Below are 26,770 nucleotides of genomic sequence, written 5' to 3' on the forward strand. Positions count from 1 at the left end.
TCCAGCACTGTCCATTACGGCCATCACTTCAGTCTCACTAAAGGAATACGAATTAATAAAATCTCCCTTAGGAGAAGCACCAACCCCAACCATCAAACCTATGGACCAAATTAAATTCCATGAAAAAAAACATAACTATTAATTAAATTCCAGATTTCCCCATAGAGCCAGATGCAATTCAATAAGAAAAACTTGTCTCGTTGTTTATCACATGAAAACTCTATTGAAGCCTATGGGGAAAAAACTGGAACTGAATTAGCAGAAACGTTTTTTTTTTACCTTTTTTTTTACTTCCAGTTGAAGTTTTCACATGATAAACCATAAAATAATGTTTTCTCATGGAATTGGATCTGATCCTATATATGATAATTCTCTGCACTGAAAACTCAATGGCACTCCTATGCTAATGTGTGGGACTATGAATCTGAGTGGTGCTGGTTTCTAAATGACCCCAAGAATGACCATAAATACAAAAGTGGTTGTACCACACTGCCCTACCAAGTTGCTTTAAATAGATTTAATTGCTGTTCTGTTTCAGAGATGTTTGAAAGAAAATTTGCAAAATTATGTTTGGCCCAGCTCAGATCCCGCTAAACAAATACTTGCTACTGATCCCAGAAATGGACCCTAAGTGCAGTTATTGGAAGATTGTGTTGGCTTTGCTTCAGATCTAACTCAAACAAACAGACCCAATGGCTGAGGAGGGACTAGGAATTGTTGAGTGACTTAAATCCACCAGGCAGTTGCTGAAAAATACAGTTTGGGGGCTGGGGTGGTGGGTTACAGCATCTTTAAGGTGAGCTCTGTTGTTGGTGACCTTACTTTAACAATGCTGATGTCAACATTTTATTCCTGCAGAGTGATGTCATACGGAAACCACAAGGTCAAATTGAGTTAAATTCATCCAGCCACATCCTCAAAGGGGATGGGAAGCAAACTGTCCAGGTGATATATCACATATATTAAACTGTATAGCCTCCAATAGGCCTTCATTCTCTCTGTCATTTATACAAACCAACATATACATGTGTTGATCAATGAAAAGACGTCCCTCACATCTGCTGTCTTCTGGGACATTTTAGAGTTCTGTATCAATGTCTGTATTTTTGTATTATTTAACGTATGATAAGTACAACCACAGAGTAGTCCCTGTGATGATAGGAAATTGTTACTTTTGGGCCTAAATGTACAGTAGAAGCCCCTCATATAAAAGAACTAGAGAGGTACATTTCCTGAAGAAAATGTGAGTGGTGCTTGCCGTGGCAAAACTCAGGCCCAAATCTGATTGGCTGTTGTTGCCCCGCCCCTTTTTTTCCTAATTGTGAACCACAGTCACTCAGTGACTAACATACCAAAGTTTGGGAATGCTGTCATTTAATGTGTAAAAATGGCAGCATTTCTATTTTTTTCTATTGAAAATCAATGAATGAAATTTGATTGGTTGTTGGTGGCTCCGCCCACTTTTTCTAAACTTGAAGTGGAAACCCCCAGCGACCACATTTGTGATATTCAAGGTCCCTGACATCAATACTGAGAGAATGGCAGCCTTCTTAATTTTTCCCATTAAAACCAATCAAAGAAATCTGATTGGTTGGTTTTGGCTCCACCCACTTTTCTTAATTTTAATCCCAGTCCCCCAGTGACCAACTGTGCCAACTTTGAGGAGGCTGCCATTAACCGTCTAAGAGCGGCAGCAGTTTAAAATTTTCCTATTTAATTGAATGGCTGAAATTTGATTGGCTGTTGTAGACTCCGCCCACTTTTTGTAAATTTTGGCTGCAGTCACCCAGTGACCCACGGTGCCAAGTTTGGGAGCTCTGGCTTTATTACTGTGAGAATTACAGCTGTTTACATTTTCTCATTGAAGTCAATAGGGAAAATCTGATTGGTTGTTTGCGGCTCCGCTCACTTTTTTGGGTCCCCAAAATAGGACAGAAAAGTCACAACACCCCATTCCCGAATAAGCTGAACATGTTGACACCTCATTCATGGGTCTGCGACAAACTAATTATTCGATAAATTCCCCATTATAAGTCAATGGGGCAAATTTGGGGACCTCTCCTGCCCCGGGGGTAAAACTTATACCCTCGTGTGGGGTATCATCTGACACAGGTCGCAAACCTCTTCAAATGTGGTAAATTTAACGTTTCTACAAGATTCCCTCTCTGCGCTAGAATCCGTTAAAAGTTGGCCTCAATGTTAATCTATGGGACTTCGCAAGCACCACTAATAAGTTTGCAAGATAACAGTAGTGATGCTTTGCTTCGCAAGCACCACTAAATAACAGTAGTGATGCTTTGCTTCGCAAGCACCACTAATAAAACTTTTGAATGTATCGACAGTATGATTCCACTAGAAGGGCCTTATGATGATGGGATCCCAGAATGAATGTCTGTCCCACCATAAAACTTGATGTGATTCAGTGTCGGACTGGCCCACCGGTTACCAGGAAATCTCCCGGTGGGCCCAGGAGTCAGTGGGCCTCTTGCTTTTAATCTTTTGGCCTATTTCATGGTCATTCCCTATTTCTTTATGGTAAAAAAGAGGCTTTATTATGTAAGAAGTAGATATAAAAGACTAGGAGAATAAAGAGGTTAAGAGAGGAGAAATAATTGTTTGGAAAGTGGGCCCAGGGTCTAAGGATTTCTGGTGGGCTCCTGGCATCCCAGTCTGAAACTGGTGTGATCTTTTATAGAGGATCCATATAAAAAGAAATATTCATTACGTAAATTTACTCTAGAAACAAGTTAGCTTTAGTGCAGAACAGAGCAGCAACCTTCCATAATTCCTCCAACAACAAAAGGCACATATTTAGGGGATTTTCCCTGCTCTAATGTTTTGAGCTACAAAGGATTTAGAAATGGGTGGGTTCTTCTGCTGAGAATGCTTAGAATACGTCCATCATTGTCGAGGACTGGGTCTTTTAGGATGAGTGGGGTCCAACTGAAAGAAGCTTATGATTTTTGTTGTAGGTGCTACAGTGGCAAATTGAGTTGCAACACATTAAATATATATCATATTATAAATATAATAATAATAATAATATTACGGATGCAGCTGTATTAGCAAATGAGTCCTTACTATATGTGTCTATCATCAGGGTCTCCATCAATGGATACAAATGGATGCCTACCAATAAATAATTTTTTTTGTATTTCTTGTTATATCTGAGGGTTTGGCTGTATGTAGGCAAACATGGTGCTGGTTGAATACATTTTTCCTTCCTGACCTGCCATTTTGTTTCTGCAGTTGGTGACCGAAAAGCGCACATACTATCTGACAGCAGATTCCCCTAATATCCTGGATGAGTGGGTCAGAGTTTTACAGAATGTTCTGAAAGTGCAGGCGGCGAGTGTGCTGTTCACACAACCAGATGTCAAACCAACAGTGAAGGGGTTGCTCACCAAGGTAAGAGGAAGGATAGCTGGTTTCTTATTGGCAATGCTGGGTTTAGTGTTAGGATAAAGGATAATGATGATGCCTACTTTGCACTCACCTATATTAAGGACCTAACAGTCCATGGGTGACTATAATGTATTTAATTATAACGCAGCGCATAAGGGCAGCCAATTCCTGTTTTTAAGCCCTCCATTTGTTCAGCATATTAATGGCCAGGTTGGGCAAAGGTTGCTGAAAAAGCTGATCTTGCTTTGTATGCCTAGATTTCATGTGCTTTTACACAGATCATAGAACTCCAAAATTACTTCTTAAATACTTATGCTTTAAAAGACAAGGGGGAAAATTGATGCTGTCCTCATCCAATGGATCTCTATTGTCCTGCTTTATGATCCAGCCATTGGCCCCTGATCCAACACTTGAAACAGCCTGATTTAGCCCAGCCTGTGGGTAGCAAGATCTGCTGGCCCAATGATTGGATTTACCCATGTATGGCCAGCTTTAGAGCGGCTTACAATAATATATTTTTTACAGATTCTCCCTGGGTTTTATTCGTTATATAGATTATTTTTCTTGAGTGCCCTGACTTCAGCGATAACCAGTTCCTCAATGATAAAAGCCAGAACATCAGTGGGTGAGACTCAGCAGAGGAAACTCTCTAGTGATGAAGTGTCCTCCCTCGCTGACTTAACTACTCCCATCTTTTTCTGGACATCTTCATGCACACATGCTCGTTGGCAGACAGATATTAGGCATTATTTTTCTTTCACCCACAACAAGAAAGATAATCTCATCCTGCAATAACAACAGTTATTAATGGTCATTTCAGCCTCACTCGCTGCACTTTACATTCTTTTTTACAGATATTTTTAACTGACGGCAAATTTATAGCAAAAAGTACAAGGTAAACAGATAATTTTTAAGAGTTATGACCTAAAACAATTAAAGCATTTAAATGGATTATTGGACTCATTTACAGTTGGTGGGAATGCACACCTCCCTCCATTAAAGGCTATTTTAAGAATGCATTAGTAAAGCAGAATGGAACAAAAAACATAGAATAATATATGAAATGAATCCTTAAAAATGCTCAGTATGCACCCCTTTTACTTGCTAGAAGATATGCTTACCTCCCAATCAATCTCTGTTTACCCAACTGTGAAGCTCAATAAGGGTGAAGCTTATGCACAAAGTTAGAAGGATGCATGGCCCAAACTGTCGGATTTTTACGTATATTCATGTAGGCCTTGAGTTGAATCTATGTAGTTTTTCTTTTTAAAAAAACAATGAATAATGTGTATGATGTACATTTCAGGTTAAACACGGATATTCAAAGCGAGTTTGGTGTACGCTGGTTGGCAAAACCTTATATTACTTCCGGAGTCAGGAGGAGAAGGTATGTGCAGTGATTACTGACAGTCTGGGGAATATCAGAATGATTTCTATAGATATCTGCTGCATAGGAAGCGTTCGTTCCCAAGGGTCCTCCTTTTCCTCACAAAAAAAAAACACAGACAGAATAGAGATTGCAATGTACGGGCTTGGACTTTGTTTTCCATTTAATGGGTCACTGCATAAACCAATTATGGAATTAGAAAAAATGACACACGTCCTTCCAAAGCAAAACAAAGGTAGTCTCATGTCTGAGAGATATTTCATTCAAAAGTAATTGTCTTCTAAACACAAGCGGTCAAGCCGCCATTTTCCATGATAATGTAGCCACTGGAGGGCTCCTCGTTCATAAAAGCAGTGCCAGTTCCACCTCAGATTCCACAATTCAGTAGCTCCATCCCGCTGAAATATTTTGCCTGTACCTTATTGTGTTTAAAGGAATGGTTCTCCAGCGTTATGTATGTATTTTAGTTTCCTTTGGGACAAATCAAGCTTTGGGAAGCAAAAGTAGAGGAAGTGGACAGATCCTGTGATTCTGATGAAGATTATGAGACCAGCGGGCGAAGTTTGTTATCAACCCATTACACCATTGTGATCCACCCCAAAGAGCAAGATCCCACATACCTCCTTATTGGATCCAAGCATGAGAAAGTAAGATGGCTGAAGTTCAGCTTTATTTCTTGGCTGATAGAGAGGTCTAGAGGAAAGCAAACCTATTGTAGCTAGCTGTCTAAATGACTCTTTTGTGGTATTTTTCTGCTTGGATAAATACAACTTAATCCAAAGTGCAGTATCAACAGGCAACTAACAAGATACCCTTGATCTAAGATAAGGCTCTTCAGCTTTCATGAAATGGCCCATTATTATTATTGTTATTATTATTAACATGTATTTATATAGCGCCAACATATTTCTCAGCGCTGTTTACTTGACAAACTACATGTTTGTGGGATGTTATTGTGGGATGATCAAAAATGGCAATATCATACACAATGTTCTGTGGGGTCCAGTATTGGACTTCGATGCCAGGAGCCCACCAGAAAACCTTAGACAATGAGCCCACCAGAAAACTTTAGACCATGAACCCACTTTTCAAACTATTATTCTTCCTCTTTTCACTCAAACGCTTTATTCTCCTAGTCTTTTATATCTTCTTCCATTATTAAGCATTTTTTCCCATAAATAAATAAGGAATGACCATGAAATAGGCTGGCACCTGGCCCTCCGGGAGTTTTCTTGGTATCCCGATGGGCCAGTACGACAATGGTGGGGTCCATATGCAGGAGGAGGCAAAAAGTACCTTGGAAGGCCACATATGGTATGTGGGCCTCCAGTTGAACTGCCCTGATCTAGAATATTGACTTGGTCATGGTTTAACATGGTAACTCTCTGTAGACTCTTCAACTGCACTTTAACTACTCAGCAAGCACCAAGGATACTAAATATCTTTATTTGCATGAGGCATTCTGTGTGTAAGAATAAACTTGACCTCCTCTTTCAAACAGTGGCTAATGTTGCTGCCTAGCAGCCCAGGGATACTGGGTCAAATTTCAACCAACATACTATCTGTATGTAGTTTGTATGTTCCACTTGTGTTGGCTGAAGGCTTGTTTGCTTTCATAGATGTGATTTGGACTATAGCTGATGTATTGGGTGGTCAATAAAAAAAAAAAGTCCAACAACCACTGTCCTATTGTGTGTGTGTGTATGCACTCCACTGGGGAAGTGGCTTGTGAACCCTCTCAATAATGCTATGGGCAATATACTGGTGCCACAGAAATTTCAAATAATACAACGGATGTCTCAGAAAAGCCCTCTGTGCAATTTCTACTCATTAAATTGTTAGTCAACCCCTGTGATTCTTTATGTCTTCCCAGGAGACTTGGCATTATCACTTAACCATGGCCGCTGGAATCACTGGTGTGAATGTGGGGACTGAGTTTGAGCAGCTGGTTTGCAAGCTTTTAAGTTCCGAAGGAGAACCATGTAAGTAGCAATGTATTACAAGAATCTCACCTAAAGTGATATTGTCCCCAGCCTCCTGTTGATCTTGATCCCCCCAGTGAACTAACGAAACAAGGATTTACTGTCCAGAATAAGAATCTCCTTTTCATTTAGGGGTATTTTTCTGAAGGCGTGAACCAGTCGTGGTGATGGTGCAAGGCTATGGGTCTTGTGGCTAGTTACAACTGAATCGGTCAGGGCAAACATCTACAAACCCTGTCTCTGTCATAATGGCATGTCAGTCATATGACACATGAGCATTATAACCCATAATACACATGGTGTAAAGGAAAGGGTAGGGGGAGCTGTGGAGGCCGAGGTGGGAAGGGTGAGTCCTTCAGGTAGGGCTATACTGTGCAGGCAAAATAGGACGATGAGGGTGAAAGAGAGAAAAAGAGCAGGACTGGACAAGAGCAGGACAGGACACAGCGGGCATAGAGCAGAACAGGAGCATGAATGGCCAGAGTGGGTGTAGAGCAGAACAGAAGCAGGACTGGACTGGTGCAGGACTGGACAGAGCGGGTGTAAAGCAGAACAGGACTGGAGCTGGATCAGGCAAGGCAAAGTCAAGACAAGGCAAGGCACAAGGCAAGGCTAGTGCAGGAACCAAGATGGGGCGATGCCACAGTGCTTAGGAAGGCAAATGCTCAGGCACCGCCTGTAAGTAGTGCAGGATTTAAATCGGCCTAATTGGCTGACCCCAAACCACCAATACAGATGCTGGGGCAAGATAGCAAATCCAGGGATCCAGGTGCAAAGGAGATAAGCACTTGCCAGATGCTCTGCTGGCTCAGTGGTTAGGGAGAGCAGCTGACAACCAAGGAGCTCCAAGGATCAAACCCCAGCAGAGCCTGACAAGATGCACTGATATCATGCCAGTTAACTGAAGGCTTTACATAATGCATTTCTCCCCATTCAGGCACCCAGATTTGGAGACACCCTGTTCTCTGCCACAGTAAAGAAGCAATAACTTCCGCACTCACCACTTTGCCTTCGGAAGCTCTGCAAACAGAAGCAATTAAATTATTTAAGGTAAATGCGATAAATACATATGGTGTATCATGTAAAAGAAAATCAAAAATCCAACCAGAAAAGCCGCACTGATTATATTTTATTTCACTTCAATGAGTGCAGCCCTGGCAATGTGTATTTTTTAGAAGAGTCACTGGGTTTCAGATAATCAGGGAACCAAAAAGTACAATTATTTGTGGATTTAATGAAAATCACTGTCGTATTCTTATGCAGATATAATAGGAAGAGATAACAACACTAGAAAAGTATGGGACCTGTTATTCAGAATGCTCGGGACCTGGGCTTTTTCCAATAATGGATCTTTCCGTAATTTAGATCTTCATACCTTAAGTCTACTAGAAAATCATGTAAACATTAAATAACCCCAATAGGCTGTTTTTGCTTCCAATAAGGATTAATTATATCTTAGTTGGGATCAAGTACAAGCTACTGTTTTATTATTACAGAGAAAAAGGAAATCATTTATAAAAATTTGGATTATTTGGGTAAAATGGAGTCTATTGGAGATGGCCTTTTCATAATTCGGAGCTTTCTGGATAACAGCTTTCCAGATAAAGGAAATTAATTAAAAAAATATTAATTGACACCTATGGAAAATTAAATTTGCATTCCCCCCCAAAAAAAATGCCTTTATATCAAATGAGACCCTTCAACTTGGGGTGTTTCCCCTTCATCAGCCCTGTCCCTGACATCACCACTCACACCCCTAACATCACCAGTCCTGCCTCCGCCCTGCCTCTGACATCATCTGCCCTGCCCCAGACTCACACCTTTTTACCCTTCTCTGTGGTCACTCTACCACAATATTTAGAAAGTTTCTCATTTCAGTGTGACAAAGCTTACATTAAATGTTCATTTTCATGATAGTTTCCCTTTAATATCCTTCTACCTGTTTGCACCGTGCCGCCTTCCTCTGAGGAATAACACTAGGGGGCAGCAGAGCCATTCAGATGAGCCATTCTTTTCACTGTCGTAAATGTTTGTTTTAGTGTAAAATATCTTTATGTACCACTTCAAATATAAGGTACAAAGGTGTAGGATATATGCTTGGGTAAACCATTATAAGCAGCAATTAGTTCAGACAAGGGTTGTGTGACATTACAATGTAACATTCTGATTTCAGACCTGTCAGTTATTCCTCAATGCGGCTGTGGATTCGCCGGCTATTGACTACCATGTGTCCCTGGCCCAGAGTGCCCTGCAGGTTTGCCTGACCCACCCAGAGCTGCAGAATGAGATGTACTGTCAGCTGATTAAACAGACGCGACACAGGCAGCCAAACAACCAGGCCAGCCCCATCCAGGTGCCGTATCACAAGCCTCGCCATATATATATATATATCTATATATATATATATCTATATATATATATAGTGAATAAAGTACCCCCTCTTGTAAAATATAAGGATATTATAAGTTACCGAGGAGTTTCATGACCATATAAAACACGAGGCCGAAGGCCGAGTGTTTTTATACAGGTCATGGAACTCCGAGGTAACTTCTAATATCCTCATATTTTACAACTGGGGGTACTTTATTAATTATAATACACAAATTTTAGTGAGTCATGTGACAGAAATTACATCACTACTCACCGTTTATAACTGATGACATCACTACTCACCGTTTATAAGGATATAATTTACAAGATATTCATGGCTTTTGTGTATTATATATATATATATATCAGTATGGTACAGACACACAGTAATGAATGACCAACTCATTTCTCCTCTCTTTCAAAGGGTTGGCAGCTCCTCGCTCTCTGCACAGGACTCTTCCTGCCCCAGCACCCATACATCTGGCTGCTGAAGCTTTACCTGAGCAAAAATGCTGATAGCAGGTATTTGTTTTGGACCACTTTGTCCCTTTAGAGTCCCAGAATCTTCCAGCTGTGTATATGATACCTTGGCTGGCATCCTGTGTCTCTCCAACAGTTAGTTATCATTATTCTCTATGGGTCAGTTCACACAGCAACTGCCGCGGGATGTTACAGGAGACTGAAACTGTCATTGCCACTCTAGTCCTGACTTTTTACTGTATCCATTAACTTTGCCGGTTCTAAACAACTTTATTTCTTTGTTTTTTAGAATGTATTTGCCTTCTTCTCACTTACTGGGGTCACTGAACCAATCTAAAAAAAAAAAATGCTCTGTAAGGCTACACATTCATTGTTACTGCTACTCTTTATTACTCATCTTTCTATCCCCTCTCCTATTCATATTCCAGTTTCTTATTCAAATCAGTGCATGGTTGCTAGGGGAATTTGGACCCAAGCAACCAGATGCTTGAACTTGCAAACTATCACTCTCTACACCATGTATTAAAAGTTAACTCAAAGGTGAACAACCCCTTTAAACTGCAGTTATTGAGGCAATGAAGCAATTGGGTAAATTCAGTAGCTCCTAGAAAGTTACCCCAATTCTGTAATTAAACCCATAAAATCCAATTAGGATTGCTCTGTTGCCGATACAATGCCACTGAGAGATTACTGGCAGTTGCAATTTGACAGGTCGGGCATTCTTGATTTGAATATGTTAGATGTGGCCCCAGCCTTCTTGCATTGTCATGGGTCCCTTTGTAATTTGGGCACTGATGTGTTAGTTCTGTGTGTATGCTAGTAGGCTTGTGTATGTGCACCCATATACTGCATTTCTGTGAGCGTACCGGCATGTAAGTGGTTAGTGTGCTCACAGCTCATTCAGAAAAGATTCTGCGCATAATTGGCTGTAATGCTGTGAGCCATTAGATGAACACTTGCCCTGTCCTGTGCTTTAATGGGCCCCCGCTGGTTCCACAGACTGTAGGAGATTACTTAACCATTATTGACCCATGTTGGCAGATTTCTATAACCGAATACCCCCGTTGTCTCGTTCCTTTTCACAGGACCGAAGCGGGGAAATATGCCATTTACTGCCAGCGCTGCGTGGAGAGGAGTCAGCAGAATGGCGACCGCGAGGCGAAACCTTCCAGGATGGAAATCCTCTCCATTCTGCTGAGAAACCCGTATCACCACTCCTTACCGTTCAGCATCCCTGTGCATTTCATGAATGGCACATATCAGGTACCACTCAGGCCATGAAGCATTTAAAGGAGAACTAAAGCCTAACTAAAGAAGTAGCTAGAAATGTTGTGCATGATATTTTGTGATTCTATAGCAGCCCAAGGCAACCACAGCCATTTCGCAGTAAAGATCTGTGTCTCCAAAGATGCCCCAGTAGCTCCCCATCTTCTTTTCTGCTGATTCACTGCACATGCTCTGTGCTGCTGTCACTTACTGAGCTTAGGGATCCACTCACAATATACAGTACACATAGAATAGGAATGTCACAATATAAAGGTGGCCATACACAGAGAGATCCGCTTGTTTGGCGACGTCGCAAAACGAGCGGATCTCTCCCCGATATGCCCACCTTGAGGTGGGCAATATCGGGCTGATCCGATCATAGGCCCTAGTGCCCAACGATCGGATCCTAATGAATAGTAATGGGGGTCAGATTGCGGGACTGCATCAACGAATATATGCGGCCGCGATCCAACGGGATTTTTTGTCCCGAATCCAATCGAGATCTGCCCGACTTTCGGCCAGATCTCGATCGGTGAAGCCCGTCGGGGGGCCCCATACACGGACCAATAAGCTGCCAACACAGTATGTCGGCAGCTTTTATCGGCCCATGTATGGCCACCTTAAGGCTGATTAGTAATTAATACAGATAATTACTACATGGCAGCACAGAAACCAGTCCAATTAGCATCAGAATTTAATAATCAGCCCTGTAGCATCAGCTTATATTACAGGCCAACCTCATTTTCTGCTGGATAATTAGTGACGAGCCCTAAGCTTAGCTTCTCAACAGCTGCTCAGAGCCCACTGAGCATGTGAGTGTCACAGACACTTTCCAAGATGGTGACCCCCTGTGACAAGTTTGAAGTCCTGGGTCATTGCTGCTATTGACAAGCTGAAACTTTAGGCTGGTGCAGTAAGGTAATCATATAAAATATTTCAGTTTTAGCCATTTTCGTTTTTAGGGTTTTGTTCTCCTTTAATGGTTCCCTAAAACCCACTGTGTCTCTGTGCAATAGGGAGCTAAACATTTTTCACATCTCCAATTTTACCTTTATATTGTGTTTATTTCTCCTCTATTTGGTCTGTAAAATCTGTTATTCTTCCTGGGCGGCTGGGCACCCCTGCAGTGTTATAATCCAAATACAAGTATCTGCAGGAGGTGTCGTAGCCTTCAAGGAGGTAAATGTGTCCCACTGTAATAAGGTCAGTCAATGAAAGCTGAAAATGAAACTATACATGTATGGGAGCAGCTGGGACAGACTTAAGGGTTTCTTAAAACCTGTACAAATAACATGAATCCATAGCAGCATATGCAGACCCTCGCTGCAGGCACAAATGTGCAGGAAAATATCTATATATTTGCATTCAGCAGCTTCTGGTCAGGAAGGGTAAGGCACAGAAGGAAATACATCACATATAAAATAGTATCTTTAATTTAGAGATATTCGTATCCTGCAGAGGCCGCACACAAAAACAAAAGATTGTGTTCCATTCAGTACTGGAATCCAGGGGCCCATAAGAAATCCTTATATCATAGGCCCACTCCCCAAAATACTTTTCCTCTTCTCATTCTGCTACTTTCTTCCCTTTACATACTACAGGTATGGGATCCATTATTTGGAAACCTGTTATTCAGAAAGCTTTGAATTATGGGAAGGCCGTCTCCGATACACCCTGTTTTATCCAAATTATCCAGATTTTTAAAAATGATTTCTCTCTTTATCTCTATAATAATAAAACAGTACCTTGTACTTAGTCCAAACTAAGATATAATTAAAGGAGAACTAACCCCCCCAGTAACAAAAGCCCCCCATAACTGCCTGCCATCTCTCCCCTCTCCCTCCCTACACTGTGCACTAGTCAAAAAGAAGCCCCTGAAAAAAGACCTGACCCTAAAATACAGAGTAGCGCAGCGGAGTTACCGGGCACAATCTTCTGCCCGTGCTTATTGTTTTGGGTCTCTTCGCCGACATGAAGCCTGCAGGAGCATGTGCAGCCGGACCTAGTCATGAATCGGCTTAAACTGCGCATGCTCCCATCGGAGTTGAGAACGGAAGAGAATGCAAACGGGCTTCTTTTTGACTAATGCACAGCCCGGAGAAGGGAAAGGAGCAACGGCAGGCTGTTTTGTTACTGGAGAGGGTTTAGTTCTCCTTTAATCCCTTATTGGAAGCAAAGCAAGCCTATTGGGTTTATTTAATTTTCAGTGATTTTCTAGCAGACTCAAGGTATAAATAGCCCAACTATGGAAAGATCCCTTATCCAGAAAACCTCTGGGGTCCCAAGCATTCTGTATTACAGGTCTCATACCTAATAACCTATCCTTCCTTTCATTTGTCATCATTGGTCTCAGAAATAGTGAATGACCATGGTATACAAATGGGCAGAAGCAGGAGGGCCCACTGACACCTGGATCCACCAGGAGTCCAGTCAGACACCGAATCCTTAAAGAGTAAGGCTCAATGGGACCTTTCAGCTATTTGTCTGATTGTTTTGGTGTCCATTTAAGCTGGAGTATTGTGGAAAGAACCAGGTGAACTTTCCATTTCTCAATAGTTAATTTCTCTTCCTGTATAAGTAACTCCATTTGTGTCCCAAATTACAGGAGAGGCAGTGGATCTTGCTTGGGTTTATTAGAGCTGTGCCAAAATGGGGCAACTGTTTTGTCAGGCCAGTAGTAGAAAATCTCACAGAATGCACAGTAAGAAGGTCCATGGCCTGTAGGACTTACACCCTAAGTGTCTGAATATCCATTTATTGGTTTGTTTAGTGCAGCTTGCCTCCTTATCTGAAGCTTCATCAGTTATCACATGAGTGCAGGTTCCGGTTGTGTTATCACTGCCATGGGATCTATATGGACTTTGTTAACAGATAACGAGACCTGACAACTTCTGGTATAGGTAACCCTGAGATCATGAAAATATGAACCTTTAGAATACAGAATGCCACCAGGTCATGTGCCCTGGATTGGAACGTCAAGAACAGGTATCTGCCGTTGCATTATATATATATATATACTTGTAAAATGTAAAAGGAATGTGCCTTTCAGTGCTGCTTTAATGTAAAGTTTCTCAAAAAACTTTACTAGTACAGGCATGGGACCTGTTATGCAGAATGCTCGGAACCTGGGGCTTTCCAGATAATGAATCTTTCCATGATTTGGATTTTCATACCTTAAGTCTACTAGAAGATCATGTAAACATGAAATAACCCAATAGGCTGGTTTTGCTTCCAATAAGGATTAATTATATCTTAGTTGGGGTCAAGTACAAACTACTGTTTTATTATTTCATTGAAAAGGGAAATATTTTTTAAAAAATTTGGACTAATTCGATAAAATGTAGTCTATGGGAGACAGCCTTCTGTAATTTGGAGCTTTCTGTATGAAGAGTTTCCGGATAAAGAATCTCATACCTGTACTACGGCACTTCCGGCTGGCTGCTTTCCAAAGCTGTTCAAAGAGCTGATAACCCAATTTGTAATGTAGGGTACCAGACTCCAATGCCCACCCCTCTGGACATGACACCCTACATTTCACCAGCCCTAATAGGGAACCTAATTTCCTGGGCAAAAGCAGAGCTGTGATTGGCTACCCACATTAAAATGTGTTTTTGGAGAAAAGGAACATTCCCTCTACAGATGGATGTCCCAATTAAGCAGTAAATGTTAATGGCACAGATATTATACAAACAGTCCATACACTTGGGTGGGCTAAGATCCTTTGATCACCGGATGCCATGGAATTTCCACTTTACGGACTTCAGAGAATGAGTTTGGCCAACAGGTGAATGAACCTTTCCATGTTTGGGTGAGGGATGTTGGGTCCTGCAGTGAGAAATGTTGTTCATTCTCCAACACTATGGCCTGAAACAACATGGCCTCTAGTCTGTTTATTATACCGCCTTCTTGTTGCACAACATCACCATTTTCTAGAACTTGAGATGCTATATAATATGCAGTATATGTTAGAGAATAAACTATTCCTACACTAGACATGGCAGGAAAGGATGGGGCAAATGAGCTTTTTGAAAAGCAAATCTGAAGGCTCTGGCGGACCCAAGAGAACCCTTTACACTTCAGCCTTTGCTTTTCATAGTGAGATTTTACTTCCTGCCCAGTATCCCCCCAACTGACGGCCCCCAACCCAATGAAGTTACAACTAAAGAACATTTTTTTAGCAGTTTGGTTTTCTCTAACCATTTCACCTTTCCTAACCTCGCTGTTAATGCAAGATGAGTGAACATAATAAAACAAACTCAAGACAGAAACAAGACTAAAATAATGATGCTAGTTCAACTCATCAAATAAATATGCCGTTTGTCTACTTATTGGCTTTCAAAACTACTTAGAAATAATTTAGTTTCATCCTCATCAGAAAAGCTTTTAAAATGTGTTTTTCTATGTGTACGTTCATGTTGCAAATAGAACAAAACAAGGGAGATGGGAAGGGTCAGAACTCGGGGGGCCTTATTTATTAAAATCCAAATTCCTCTGAATCTATTTAATCGGATCGGGGAAAAATTCGACAAAATCAAGAGAAAATCATTTTATGTTTTTTTGGGTAAAATATAATGGAAAAACCGCAAGATCCAGATTTTCTCGAATTTTTCTCAAATTTTGTCGAATTTTTCGCCGATTAACTAAAACTATGTAACTAATCGGATCAGGGAAAAATTCAACAAAATCAAGAAAAAATCTATGTCTTGCGTTTTTTCCATTTTTTTAACCCAAATTGATAGATTTTTTTCTGGCTTTTTCCCGAAAGGCCAGAATTCTTTGAATTTTTACCTGAAAAGTCTGAAATAGTCAGATTTTCGGGCTAATTTCCAATGCAGACCACAGAAACTTCCAAATAAGATAGGGACCCCTCCCATTCACTTATATACAACCTCAGCAGGTCTAAGATGCCGGATTTTCGGATTCAGCCTTTTTTCATCCTTGAGGTATAATAAATCTCGAAAAATTCATGTTTTTTTCCCCACTAAAAATTCAGATTTTATAGTAAAAAAATTAATTAATTAATTAATTAATTTTGCGTTTTTGACATTTGAGCTTTAATAAATAGCCCCCCTTAGTGTTCCATGTGTGTTGCGAATATGAAGAAAGTGACCAACATCATTAGTCCTTGTAGCAATCACATAAGTTCTGATCCAAATGTCCCAATTTGCTGCCAACTATATTTTCTCTATAAACTTTGCTTTTTTCTTTGACGAAGGGTCAAGTCTCGCTGCCGGCTTCCCCCTAACCACATCCTAACCAAAATTCCTGTTCTCTTCCCTAACCACCAACCAGTCAGGAACTGCACACTCCTAACCACATACCAGTTTATAGTCCTCCTATTTACCACTAACCAATCCTAGACCCTGCAGTCCTCCCTAACCACATACAATCAAAAACATCATCACTATATTATCTCTCTACTTCTCATACTCCATAGAGAATACTTCATCTAAAGGCTGATTAAAGGCTGAGTAGATGAGTAGATGCATCACCAACCATTGAGGTATAACCATAGGCCTATGTTGTCCACAAAATTACATCAGTTCCCAAACAATTGACCTTTAGGGAGCGTCAGAGGTTGCACTAACCAATCTACTGCTCCTTTGGAAGTAAAGTAGGGCTTAGCTGCCCATAAAATCCCCATGTCTTGTCTTCAGCTGAGGGAGAACCAAAGAAGCATCTGTATACTTCAGTTGAACGGTGGCTTCCAAAGGCTAAATGATCAAGGAAATGGTTGCTTGGGTTTACTTTGGAACAAAGCCGTTCTTGGAAATCAAATATTTAAGATTTTATAGAATGGAAAACTTGACGTTGCAAAATTCAAAATTGATGGGCTTCATGTTTCTTTCAGGTTGTTGGATTTGACGCATCGACCACAGTAGAAGAATTCCTTTGCACGCTCAACCAGGACATAGGCATGAGGAAGCCAGGGCTCTCGGGATTCGCTCTTTTTACGGATGATCCGTCAGGAAAGCAATTTGAACATTGCCTTCAAGGGAACCTCAAAGTAAATGGATTTTTTATCGTTTATTTGTCTTCTATAAAACTGGCTGGGAAGCTATTGAGGATCTACATCTCCCTGTTTAACTGTTACTTAGACTCAGTCCAGAGGACCTAAGGCCCACCAGGGCTGCTGTTTCAGGGGCCCCCTCTGTCCCCCACACGTGCGCAATGTGTTTTTGCCAAGACTGGCCTAAAGAAGGGAGGTCATGGCAGGAAGAAGCACCGCAGGGTGAGGTTCTGGGCCAGGGACTAAATATATGATAGGGGTTGGATGGTGTTTAGCAAGTGAGGGAATACAGGGTTATGGAAGATAGCTCATAGTACAAGTTGATCCAGGGACTAGTCCCATTGCCAGTCAGGAAGAATTTTTTTCCCCCTCTGAGGCAAATTGGAGGGGCTTCAGATAGTTTTTTTTTGCCTTCCTCGGGATCAACTGGCAGTTAGGCATATTAAAAAAAAAACTAAAAGATTGAACTTGATGGGCGTGTGTCTTTTTTCAACCTTACTTACCATGTAACTATGATTGCCTGGTGCTACCTGTAGAACATACAGAAACACAGCATAGGTAAACAGGGAATCTTGGTGATATGACTAGTGATGAGAGAATCTGACTTGTTTCACTTCAGTGAAAACATTTTTTTTGATACGCAACAATTTTTTTCACCCATTGGAGTCTAAGGGTATCTTTTTCACTCATCACAATGAACATTTAGGGGGTTATTTATCATGACTGAAAAGTTCTCACTATTCTCTGAAAACGACTCCGACCAAAGCCGCACTGACTTTTTATCCTTATTTATCAATACATTTTTCTGGAAATTCTTGTGCCGGAAAAAAACTCGATAAAAATCGTGAAAAAATCTGACTCTTTTTTGGATTTGATACCAGAAACCACAAAATCTTCAGATTACTGAACGGGAGCCAGGGCAGATCAGGATGTCAATGGGACATCTGCCATGGACTTCTACATGAACTCTGAGTTGGAGTACTTTTTTACTCTCACCTTTAACATCATCGGGGTTTAATAAATCACAAAAAAAAATTGAGGTTTTTTTTCTCGAAAAAAATTGTCTTTTTCCCTTTTAAAGTCCAACCAGCAAAAATCGAACTTTAATAAATAACCCTCCTTATAGTCAATATGTAAAAATCTTGGTCTGACGTGTTTTCTTTGGGCCCATTTTGGCCCTCTCTTTTCTAAACTGTATCCTTAAACACACACTGTCTTTCCTCTTTGTCTTAGATTTGTGACATCATCTCAAAATGGGAACAAGCGTCCAAAGAACAGCACCCTGGGAAATGCGATGGCTCCCGCACAGTACGGCTCACCTACAAGAACAGGTGCAGAAATATGTTCATAACATCTCACAAGTTAACTTTTTGTATGTTGCAGAATGGCTAATTCTTAGCAACTTTTCAATTGGCCTTCATTTTTTCTTATTATTTCTGAATTATTTGCCTTCTTATGACTCTTTCCAGCTTTCAAATGGGGGTCATTGATCCCAAAACAAATTCTCTGCAAGGCTACACATTTATCGGCAGATTTATCAAGGTTTGAATTGAAAATTCGAATTTCGAGTTTCTTTATAGCCAAAACTGTCAAATTCGACTAGGGAATTGGTAAAATTCGATTCAACATTTTTTTTTTAAATTCTAATTTGATTTTCTAAATTTATCATACTCTGACCTTTTAAGAACTCGAATTTGACTATTCACCACCTAAAACCTGGTGAATTGCTGTTTTAGTCAATGAGAGACGTCCTGGGATCAATTTGGAGTTGTTTGCCGCCTTCCTGACATTCACGTTTTTTCTGAGAAAAAATCTAGAATCGAGTTTTTAAAACTCAAGTCGAAATCAATTCGAAATTTGAGTTTTGAATTTTTTTTAATAATTTTCAATTGGTCGAATTTTGAATTCATGGGAGTTTATGGGAGTCTTACAAAATTTCCATGAATTCGAAATTCGACTCTTGATAAATCTGCCCCTCAAGGATCAAATTGAAAATTAGAATTTCGAATTAGAATTTTTACGTTTTTTAATGGCCAAAACTGTCAAATTTGACATACTCATACTGTGACCCTTTAAGAACTCAAATTCGACTATTCTCCACATGAAACCTGCCGAATTGCTGTTTTAGTCAATGGGAGACATCCTGGGATCAATTTGGAGTTGTTTGCTGCCTTCCTGAGAAGTTTTTTTTCGGAGAAAGAACCTTTTAAAACTCGATTTGAATACAATTCGAATTCAATTCGAATTTTCTGGTCCATCATATTCACCTAAGTTTTGAAAATTCAATTTTTTTAAAACATTTCGATTGGTCAATTTTCGAGTTCATGGGAGTTTATGGGAGTTTTAAAACTCCCATGAATTCGAAATTCGACCCTTGATAAATCTGCCCCTTATTGTTATTGGTACTTTATATTACTCACTTTTATCAGGCCTCTCCTGTTCATATTCCAGTCTCTTCAAATCAGTGCATGGTTGCTCGGGTAATTTGGACAAAAGCAACCAGACTGCTAGAATTGCAAACTGAAGAGCTGCTGAATAAAAAGCTAAATAGCCCAAAACCACAAATAATAAAAAATGAAAACCAATTGCAAATTGTCTCAGAATATCCCTCTCTACATCATCAGCTTTTATTTTTTTGTTTTAGTTTTCTTAATATTCTCCTTTTCACATGTGTTTATTCCTCTCCAGACTTTGCTTTGCAGCACAAATGCGGGGAGAAACAGAGAAAGAAAAGTTGCTATTAATGTACCAGACAAACGATAAAATAGTTAATGGAATATTCCCGGTGAATAAGGAGTTGGCTTTAGAACTGGCGGCACTCTTGGCCCAGGTAACGTTCGACAGAGAGGCTGCGCATTTCACTTTTATGCTATTTCCTCCGCAATTACGATTAATTAAGCATTTAGCTAATGCGCAGAGCAGCATTAACCATTAATTATACAATTTCAAGTCCTTATAAATAAAAAAAAAACAGCGGTTAATCTTGCGGCTGTGTCTGCACGCGTGGCATGGAAATAGCAGATGTTGAAGAACAAGGTGCATTGTCTTAATGGGAGAGACAGTGCCGTAATGTGTCTGGCGTAGAGACTAATAACAGTGTGTTTTATAAAGTCAGCAAACTAAAAATGGTTTCTGCTTCTTCCTAAAACTGCTCTTAGAGATTTGATGATGTTTACCCTTTTTAAACAAAACTACAGAAAATGACCATGTGCTTCTCTGTAGGGATTGTAACAATGGAAGGCATACATTATAAAATACAATATGATTTACATCCCAATTAGCATTTTAAATAGTCAGTAAATTATAAAGGTGTCGAGTACAGTATTGCTAGATATATATTTTTTATGCTTCTGAATTACCAATCGGATTTTTGCTTCAATATTCACACATGTACGTCTAATACAGTTTGGACCAATAGACGGATCAATAGAAATAGGCTGCTTTACTGAACTTTAAACTGGTAATCTTGAAGGATTCCCAGCAGTCTGGATTTTATCCAGTTCCCGGCAGTCATACAAAGATACTTGCGACTAAAGGCCGATAAAAGCTGCCGACAGACCGAGTCGGCAGCTTATTGGCCCATGTGTGAGGCCATCCGACGGGCTTTACTGATTGATATCTGGCCGAAAGTCGGGCAGATCTCGATCGGGCAGGTTAAAAAATCCCGTCAGATTTAGGCCGCATCTGTGCATGTATGCGGTCCTGCGATCCGACCACCCTTATTGGATGCATTATGATCCGATTGTTGGGCCCTAGAGCCCACGATCGGATCAGCCCGATATCGCCTACTTCAGTGTGGGCATATTGGGGAGAGATCCGTTCATTTGGCAGATCTCTACGTCTATGGCTACCTTTAAGCCACTCCTTGCAATTCTGAATAGTCATCCTTGGTGCTGCTGCATCCGTCCTGCGAAGTTGCCAAACGAGCAGATCTTAACCTGATATGTCCACCAAAGGCAGGGCAATATCAGTTCAATCCAATCATTTGGCCCTAGGGCCAAACAATCAGATTATAATGAAGGAAATGGGCGCAGACGGGTCATAGGACTGCATCAACCATGATAAGATGCCAAATTGGTCTAAAGGACCGATATTGGCAGCTTTAATCTGCCCGTGTATGGCCACCTCTACACGACTGTGGAGAACCTTGGAGCTACTGCTACTGTATGTCAAAGATGGCAGTAGCGCCATAAATCCGGGCAGCACAATTTCTACTTTGCCAAGATTTATGGGCACTCCTAGGCCAGAAAGCCCCATAACCACTCCTCGCACCCACCACCTCTCCTTTTATCCATATAACCAGGTTTCACCAGAACACTGGGGATTTGGAGCACAGGAGATCATTAGGATGTGGCTGGGTGGTGTACCACCCCTAAAATCTTAGAGCTCTAGGCCTCGGCCTTTGCAGCCTTCCCACAAATATAGTGCCTGACTGCACTGGAGTCCGTCTTTTGAAGAACACTGATGTGAACCTGTGGGGGCCTAAAACTGATCTGAGCAGAGGGTCATAGTTTAGTTGATAACAAATACAATGTCAAGATCTTGTGCATCAATGAATTTCCATTGTAAGTGGGGTTTCCTGTTGTTGCAGGTAGAAAGTGGAGACTTTGAACGTCCATCACAAACTGCAACATGTCAAGGGAAGTCCAACCAAGCAGTAAAGACAGCCTTGGAGAAATTCTACCCAAAGAGATATAAAGATGACTGCTCCGAAGAACAACTCAAGTGAGAATTTTAAAAAATATATGGTATACCTCAACTGGTAGTCTACTGTTATATGTTACTATTATCTGTAAAAATGTAAAATTTGCCTCAAAATGTTCTCCAGCTCAGCCCCGGTATAATCCAATTATAGCCAATGAAAAATATTATATTTTAAGTTGTATTTTAGCTTTGAAACAATATAACATTCATCCCAAATTTCCGTCTAAGATTTCCCATGTCTACAGCTCTGGGCCCTTTTTGGTAGGAGGGCCACAAAGATATTTGAGACTGAACCATGTAAAAGTAGACAATTTTTGATGGCTTTTCATAGGCAACTTCAGCAACGTTTGGCAACAAGGTGGATGGCTCTTCGAGGCCACAGTGGCTCAGACTGTGTACGGATTTACCTGACTGTGGCTAGGAAATGGGCATTCTTTGGAGCCACACTTTTTGTAGCAAAGGTAAGTGAATTTAAAGCTGGAGCATGAAGGAGAAATTAATTTTACTGAACGTATGATTTCATGGGCTAATTCCTTTCTTGTGCTTTTTTACTGTAGTGGCATAGTAGACTAGCTCCTTTCCTACTTTCACTAGTCTCATAGTTTGCAAACATATCATATAAGACAACATGGGTTCCCAAACCTGGCACTAAGCATGCAAAACCTACCCTGGTAGGAGAACGTGTACACTTCTTCTAATTTCTGCTTAATGTTTAAAATCTATATTAAAGGCCAACTAAAGCCAACCAAAATCTCTATGGATTTTCATTAGAGCCAAGAGTTTCCAGTGCCACTTCCCACCCCCTGCAGCCTTATGCTGGGTGTAGATCACAAGCTAAACTCTAAAAGGACTACTCCATAGGAAGCAGGACAGCCGCATTTTTCCCTAACAGAGTACCATAGAGATTAACTTTAGTCTGGTATTGCTTGCCTTTTACATTTTTTGCCTACCAGGAGAACATTGTATTGCCACGGAGAATCCAGCTTACTGTAGACTGTTTCCTATTTCCAGCCTGTCCTGCCAACACCCTTCGGAAATGCTATTGTGTGGCTTGCCGTGCATGAAGATGGCATCAGTGTCCTGGAATATAACACAATGGTAAATTTTATTTGTATATTGATTTGACTGTGCACCCTGCAAGAGTGTGGAAACTCTGTGGACTATTATATATATATATATTTATATATATATATAGGAACAGAGATTCGCACGCACACCGAATCCTCTTTTCTCCAAACGATTTATTAGTATACAAGTGTTACATCGTATTTACATCGACATTTCGGTTGTGCTCTACAACCTTTATCAAGATGTGTTACTTATTAAGTTGTGCTCTACACAACTTTTACAACACATCTTGATAAAGGTTGTAGAGCACAACCGAAACGTCGATGTAAATACGATGTAAAGCTTTTTGTATCCTAATAAATCGTTTGGAGAAAAGAGGATTCGGTGTGCGTGCGAATCTCTGTTCCTGCACATTGTTCAACTACAGCACAGCACCCGATATTATATATATATCTATATATATATATATATATATATATATATATATATATATATATATATATATATATATATATATATATACAGTATTATATATATATATAATACACAAAAGCCATGAATATCCTGTAAATTATATCCTTATAAACGGTGAGTTCTGATGTCATCAGTTATAAACGGTGAGTTCTGATGTCATTTCTGTCACATGACTCATTGAAATTTGTGTATTATAATAAATAAAGTACCCCCAGTTGTAAAATATGAGGATATTAGAAGTTACCTCGGAGTTCCATGACCTGTATAAAAACACTCGGCCTTCGGCCTCGTGTTTTTATATGGTCATGAAACTCCTCGGTAACTTATAATATCCCTATATTTTACAAAAGGGGGTACTTTATTCACTATATATATAGTGTACAAACTCAGATATATCAATTGGGAATATATAAAAAAGCTGTTTGGATCAATATAGAGTTCCTTCTCCACTGCACACATACCCTTTGCTTGCACCGCCCAAAGGCAACCCTTTATTATTATTGTCTAGCCTTTATCATTATTGTCTAGCCTGTGACCAGCAGAGCATTGTGGGAACTGATGTTCATGACTAGGGGTAACTGCTTTAGTTATAACAGATCCACAATAGCAAAAGCCTATGCTTTATGAACTAAAATAATCCTTATAGCCTCTGCAGTTCACCTGGGAAGTGTTACCTCCGCAAGGGTAGCGCAAATAACATCAAATTGTGTATTTATAGATTTCTTACAAGCCTGCCTGCTTTCCTGAAAACAAATGTTCCCCAGGCAATAACGCTCATGTAAGCCGTAAAAACCCTAACGTGCCCTTTATTAAGTAAATGTAGTGTTTTGTTTGTGAAATTCAATGCATTCACTCTTTGATTGAAAATAAAAATGTTTTGCCTTTTCCACCCACTCTTGTGCCTCTTAAGAGGCCTCTATTCATGTACGCACACAGGAGTCTAATGACCTTCGGAGGTCACCGGGATGACTTTATGCTGGTGGTTAACAACGCACCGACAAAGGACAAGCCGTCTGAGAAACTTCTCTTCGCCATGGTGAAACCGAAGGTAAGTACATTAGCTGAAATACACACCGTCATCTCGAAGGTAGGCTTTTAGGAATGGAGTAGTCTTATACACTACAGCTCAAATTAATAAATAAATAAAAACACAGGAATTAAGCACCTGTGGTTTAAACAAAGCCGTGTTTATTATCTGAGCGGGATGTAAGGAGGGGGGGGGCGATAAAAGGCAATTAGAAACTCTAAAAACCTGAAAATGCAATTACATAATGCCTGCTCTTTTGTTTGTCGAGTGGCCTTCCCGCAGGGCTCTGAACGCCACTTACACAAATAAAATGCAGTGAGGCAAATAGGTTAAGAAGCTTATTACTGTGCCACTATAAGAAATAGCAGGGTTGGTCGCAAGAGTTTGCTTTCCCAGAGAACAAAAGTGCAAGGAAATGGGGTTGGAAGCAGACAAAGCCTGTTTTGATTGATACATAGCAATTCTCTCTCTTTTTGTAGATTATACCGCACTTACTTTCTGTTTGCCTACAAATTTTATGTACATTGCTGCTCCCGACACATCTAGAAATTAGGCCTGTATTTGTTCTTTAGCTGGTGGGCTAGATAGTCAGTATAGGTGGACATACACTTTCTGATCCACAATGGTATATGTTCAGTTGGCCCATAGGGCGAACGGACAGATATGTCTCTATGGTTTTTATAAAATATAATGGTGTTTTGTTTGGTTTAGATACTGGAGATCACTCTGCTCGTCGCCTGCTACATTAATGTGTATCATCAGCAGAAAGTGACGGCTCATCACCTCTCCGCCCCGGCCCTCTTGTCTGCCCAGGTCATGGAGTCCAAAACAAAACAGATGGGCAGCCAGCCCCTCTTATCAAGCAACAGGCCAACCAAAGGCCCAACTTTGTTATGAGTTTTATATATTGAATGACTCTTTGTCATTCGTGCCCAAACCACATTCTTGCCAACTTAGAGAGCAAAGTGGCAGAACTGATTTGAAATGCCTGATCCAGACAACAACAAGAATGTTTGTTACCATTAATGTACCTCCATCTACATTTGTTACAGTGGAAATGTGGTATTGAGTGGCCAACCCACCTCAGAATAGAGTCCTGCATAAGTTCGAGTACCCACGGAATACCCACAAAGTGGTTATTGGCAGAAAGACCCCAGTTCCTCGACAATGAGGGAAATCTGAGGGTACCCTGTCTGGCTACCTGGTCCGATTCCCCCACCTCCTCAAGTTAAAACTAATGTTTTTCCCCTGACCTGGTTGATCTACCTCAGGAGTGACGTCACTTCTTCCCACAAGTGATGTCACTTCCAGTTAGTGCGGGTCTCGGGTCAGGCAGTGCAGGTAGGTTCTGGCTGCAGGAACAGGGCACTCAATAGTGGGCCAGCTTGTGTGTGTTGGCCCAGGTATGTCCAACTGGTCCCACCAGTGTCGGACTGGCCCACCGGGATACCAGGAAAACTCCCGTTGGGTCCAGGTGTCAGGGGGCCCTTGAGCTGCTAAAAATTTGGCCTATTTCATGGCTATTTCCTATTTCTTTGAGAACAAAGAGGTTAAATATATGGAATAATAGATTATAGTATGTAAAGAATAGAGACTAGGAGAATAGAGGTTGAGTGAGAAGAATAATAATAGTACTGAGAGTGGGCCCCTGGTCTATGGTTCTTTGGTGGGCCCCTGGTCTAAGGTTTTACAGTGGGCCCCTGGTATCCCAGTCCGACACTGGGACCCACACAGGACTTCAGGATACCTCCCAGCATATGCCCCACAACCTTTTTGGGTCTGTGATATCTCTGACCCATATATATATATATATATATATGTGGCATGTGCCTCAGGTCATACACGCCACTTTTGGCATTATGTATACATTATGGAGCACAATATAGCTGCCAGGTTTGCTAATAGCAGAATAATACCACATTAGTTAGTTGCTAGGCCAATCACAGAGCAGGTGGGGCTGGAGAATGAAATCTCATACCTCCCATAATTCTGTATTGAATACTGGAACATTTAGGCTATGCCACCCCCGTCATCCCAGCCACTTCCACCAAAACCATGCCCACAAGTGATGTGTTGGCCGAAACCCACTTTCGCAATGTCAGAGATAGGTGGGTTGGGTGTGGGTCTGTAAATAGAGCGTTGGGTTGGATAGGGTTCATGTTGGAAGGGCATGGACCAATTTTCTGTCAACCTGCACATCATTCATTCATTGGACAGGCTACAACCATTTTATGGGTCAGAAAATTAGATCTATCCTGCCTAAATCTGGACTGGTGGGAGCTATAGCAATGTGAGTAGGCTGAATGTAGGGGCAAAACCATGGAAGCGAGTTTGTATCAATGTGGCAAGTTTTCACACTATGGGGGGAATGTAATTAAAGTCGCAAAGAGAAAAACAATTCGCACCAATAAGAAAAAAAATCCACATCTCGCAATGTAATATTGTTCCTTAAATTGTTATTGCATTGCGAATTTTAATTGCACACTCTTAAGTAGTGCTTGAAGGTGTCGTAATCTTTTAAAGCAAACAAATACTTTTTCAGGAAGAAGTTTTATTACATTTACTGCACATTGGCGCAAACTATAAAATTCGCAAAC

The 26,770-nt window shown here is 40.7% G+C and overlaps 1 protein-coding gene across 2 annotated transcripts in view; it reads left to right on the forward strand.

The window, feature by feature from the left end:
* The window catches only part of plekhh2.S (pleckstrin homology, MyTH4 and FERM domain containing H2 S homeolog), a 91,914-nt gene extending 66,223 nt beyond the window's left edge, over positions 1 to 25,691 (forward strand). For both annotated transcript variants that reach the window (XM_018265028.2, XM_041564278.1), the window contains 17 exons: positions 859 to 945; positions 3,250 to 3,408; positions 4,712 to 4,792; positions 5,260 to 5,439; positions 6,666 to 6,774; positions 7,712 to 7,824; positions 8,948 to 9,127; positions 9,569 to 9,666; positions 10,710 to 10,887; positions 16,742 to 16,897; positions 18,134 to 18,231; positions 19,589 to 19,730; positions 21,492 to 21,625; positions 21,936 to 22,065; positions 22,616 to 22,702; positions 24,057 to 24,194; positions 24,885 to 25,691. In XM_018265028.2, the coding sequence (XP_018120517.1) occupies positions 859 to 945; positions 3,250 to 3,408; positions 4,712 to 4,792; positions 5,260 to 5,439; positions 6,666 to 6,774; positions 7,712 to 7,824; positions 8,948 to 9,127; positions 9,569 to 9,666; positions 10,710 to 10,887; positions 16,742 to 16,897; positions 18,134 to 18,231; positions 19,589 to 19,730; positions 21,492 to 21,625; positions 21,936 to 22,065; positions 22,616 to 22,702; positions 24,057 to 24,194; positions 24,885 to 25,070 (2,256 nt within the window). In that variant the 3' untranslated portion in view covers positions 25,071 to 25,691. The remainder of the gene's footprint in view (positions 1 to 858; positions 946 to 3,249; positions 3,409 to 4,711; positions 4,793 to 5,259; positions 5,440 to 6,665; positions 6,775 to 7,711; positions 7,825 to 8,947; positions 9,128 to 9,568; positions 9,667 to 10,709; positions 10,888 to 16,741; positions 16,898 to 18,133; positions 18,232 to 19,588; positions 19,731 to 21,491; positions 21,626 to 21,935; positions 22,066 to 22,615; positions 22,703 to 24,056; positions 24,195 to 24,884) is intronic.
* Positions 25,692 to 26,770: the final 1,079 nt, after the last annotated feature.

The sequence above is a fragment of the Xenopus laevis genome, chromosome 5S, assembly GCF_017654675.1.
Source record: "Xenopus laevis strain J_2021 chromosome 5S, Xenopus_laevis_v10.1, whole genome shotgun sequence".
Classification (NCBI taxonomy): domain Eukaryota; kingdom Metazoa; phylum Chordata; class Amphibia; order Anura; family Pipidae; genus Xenopus; species Xenopus laevis.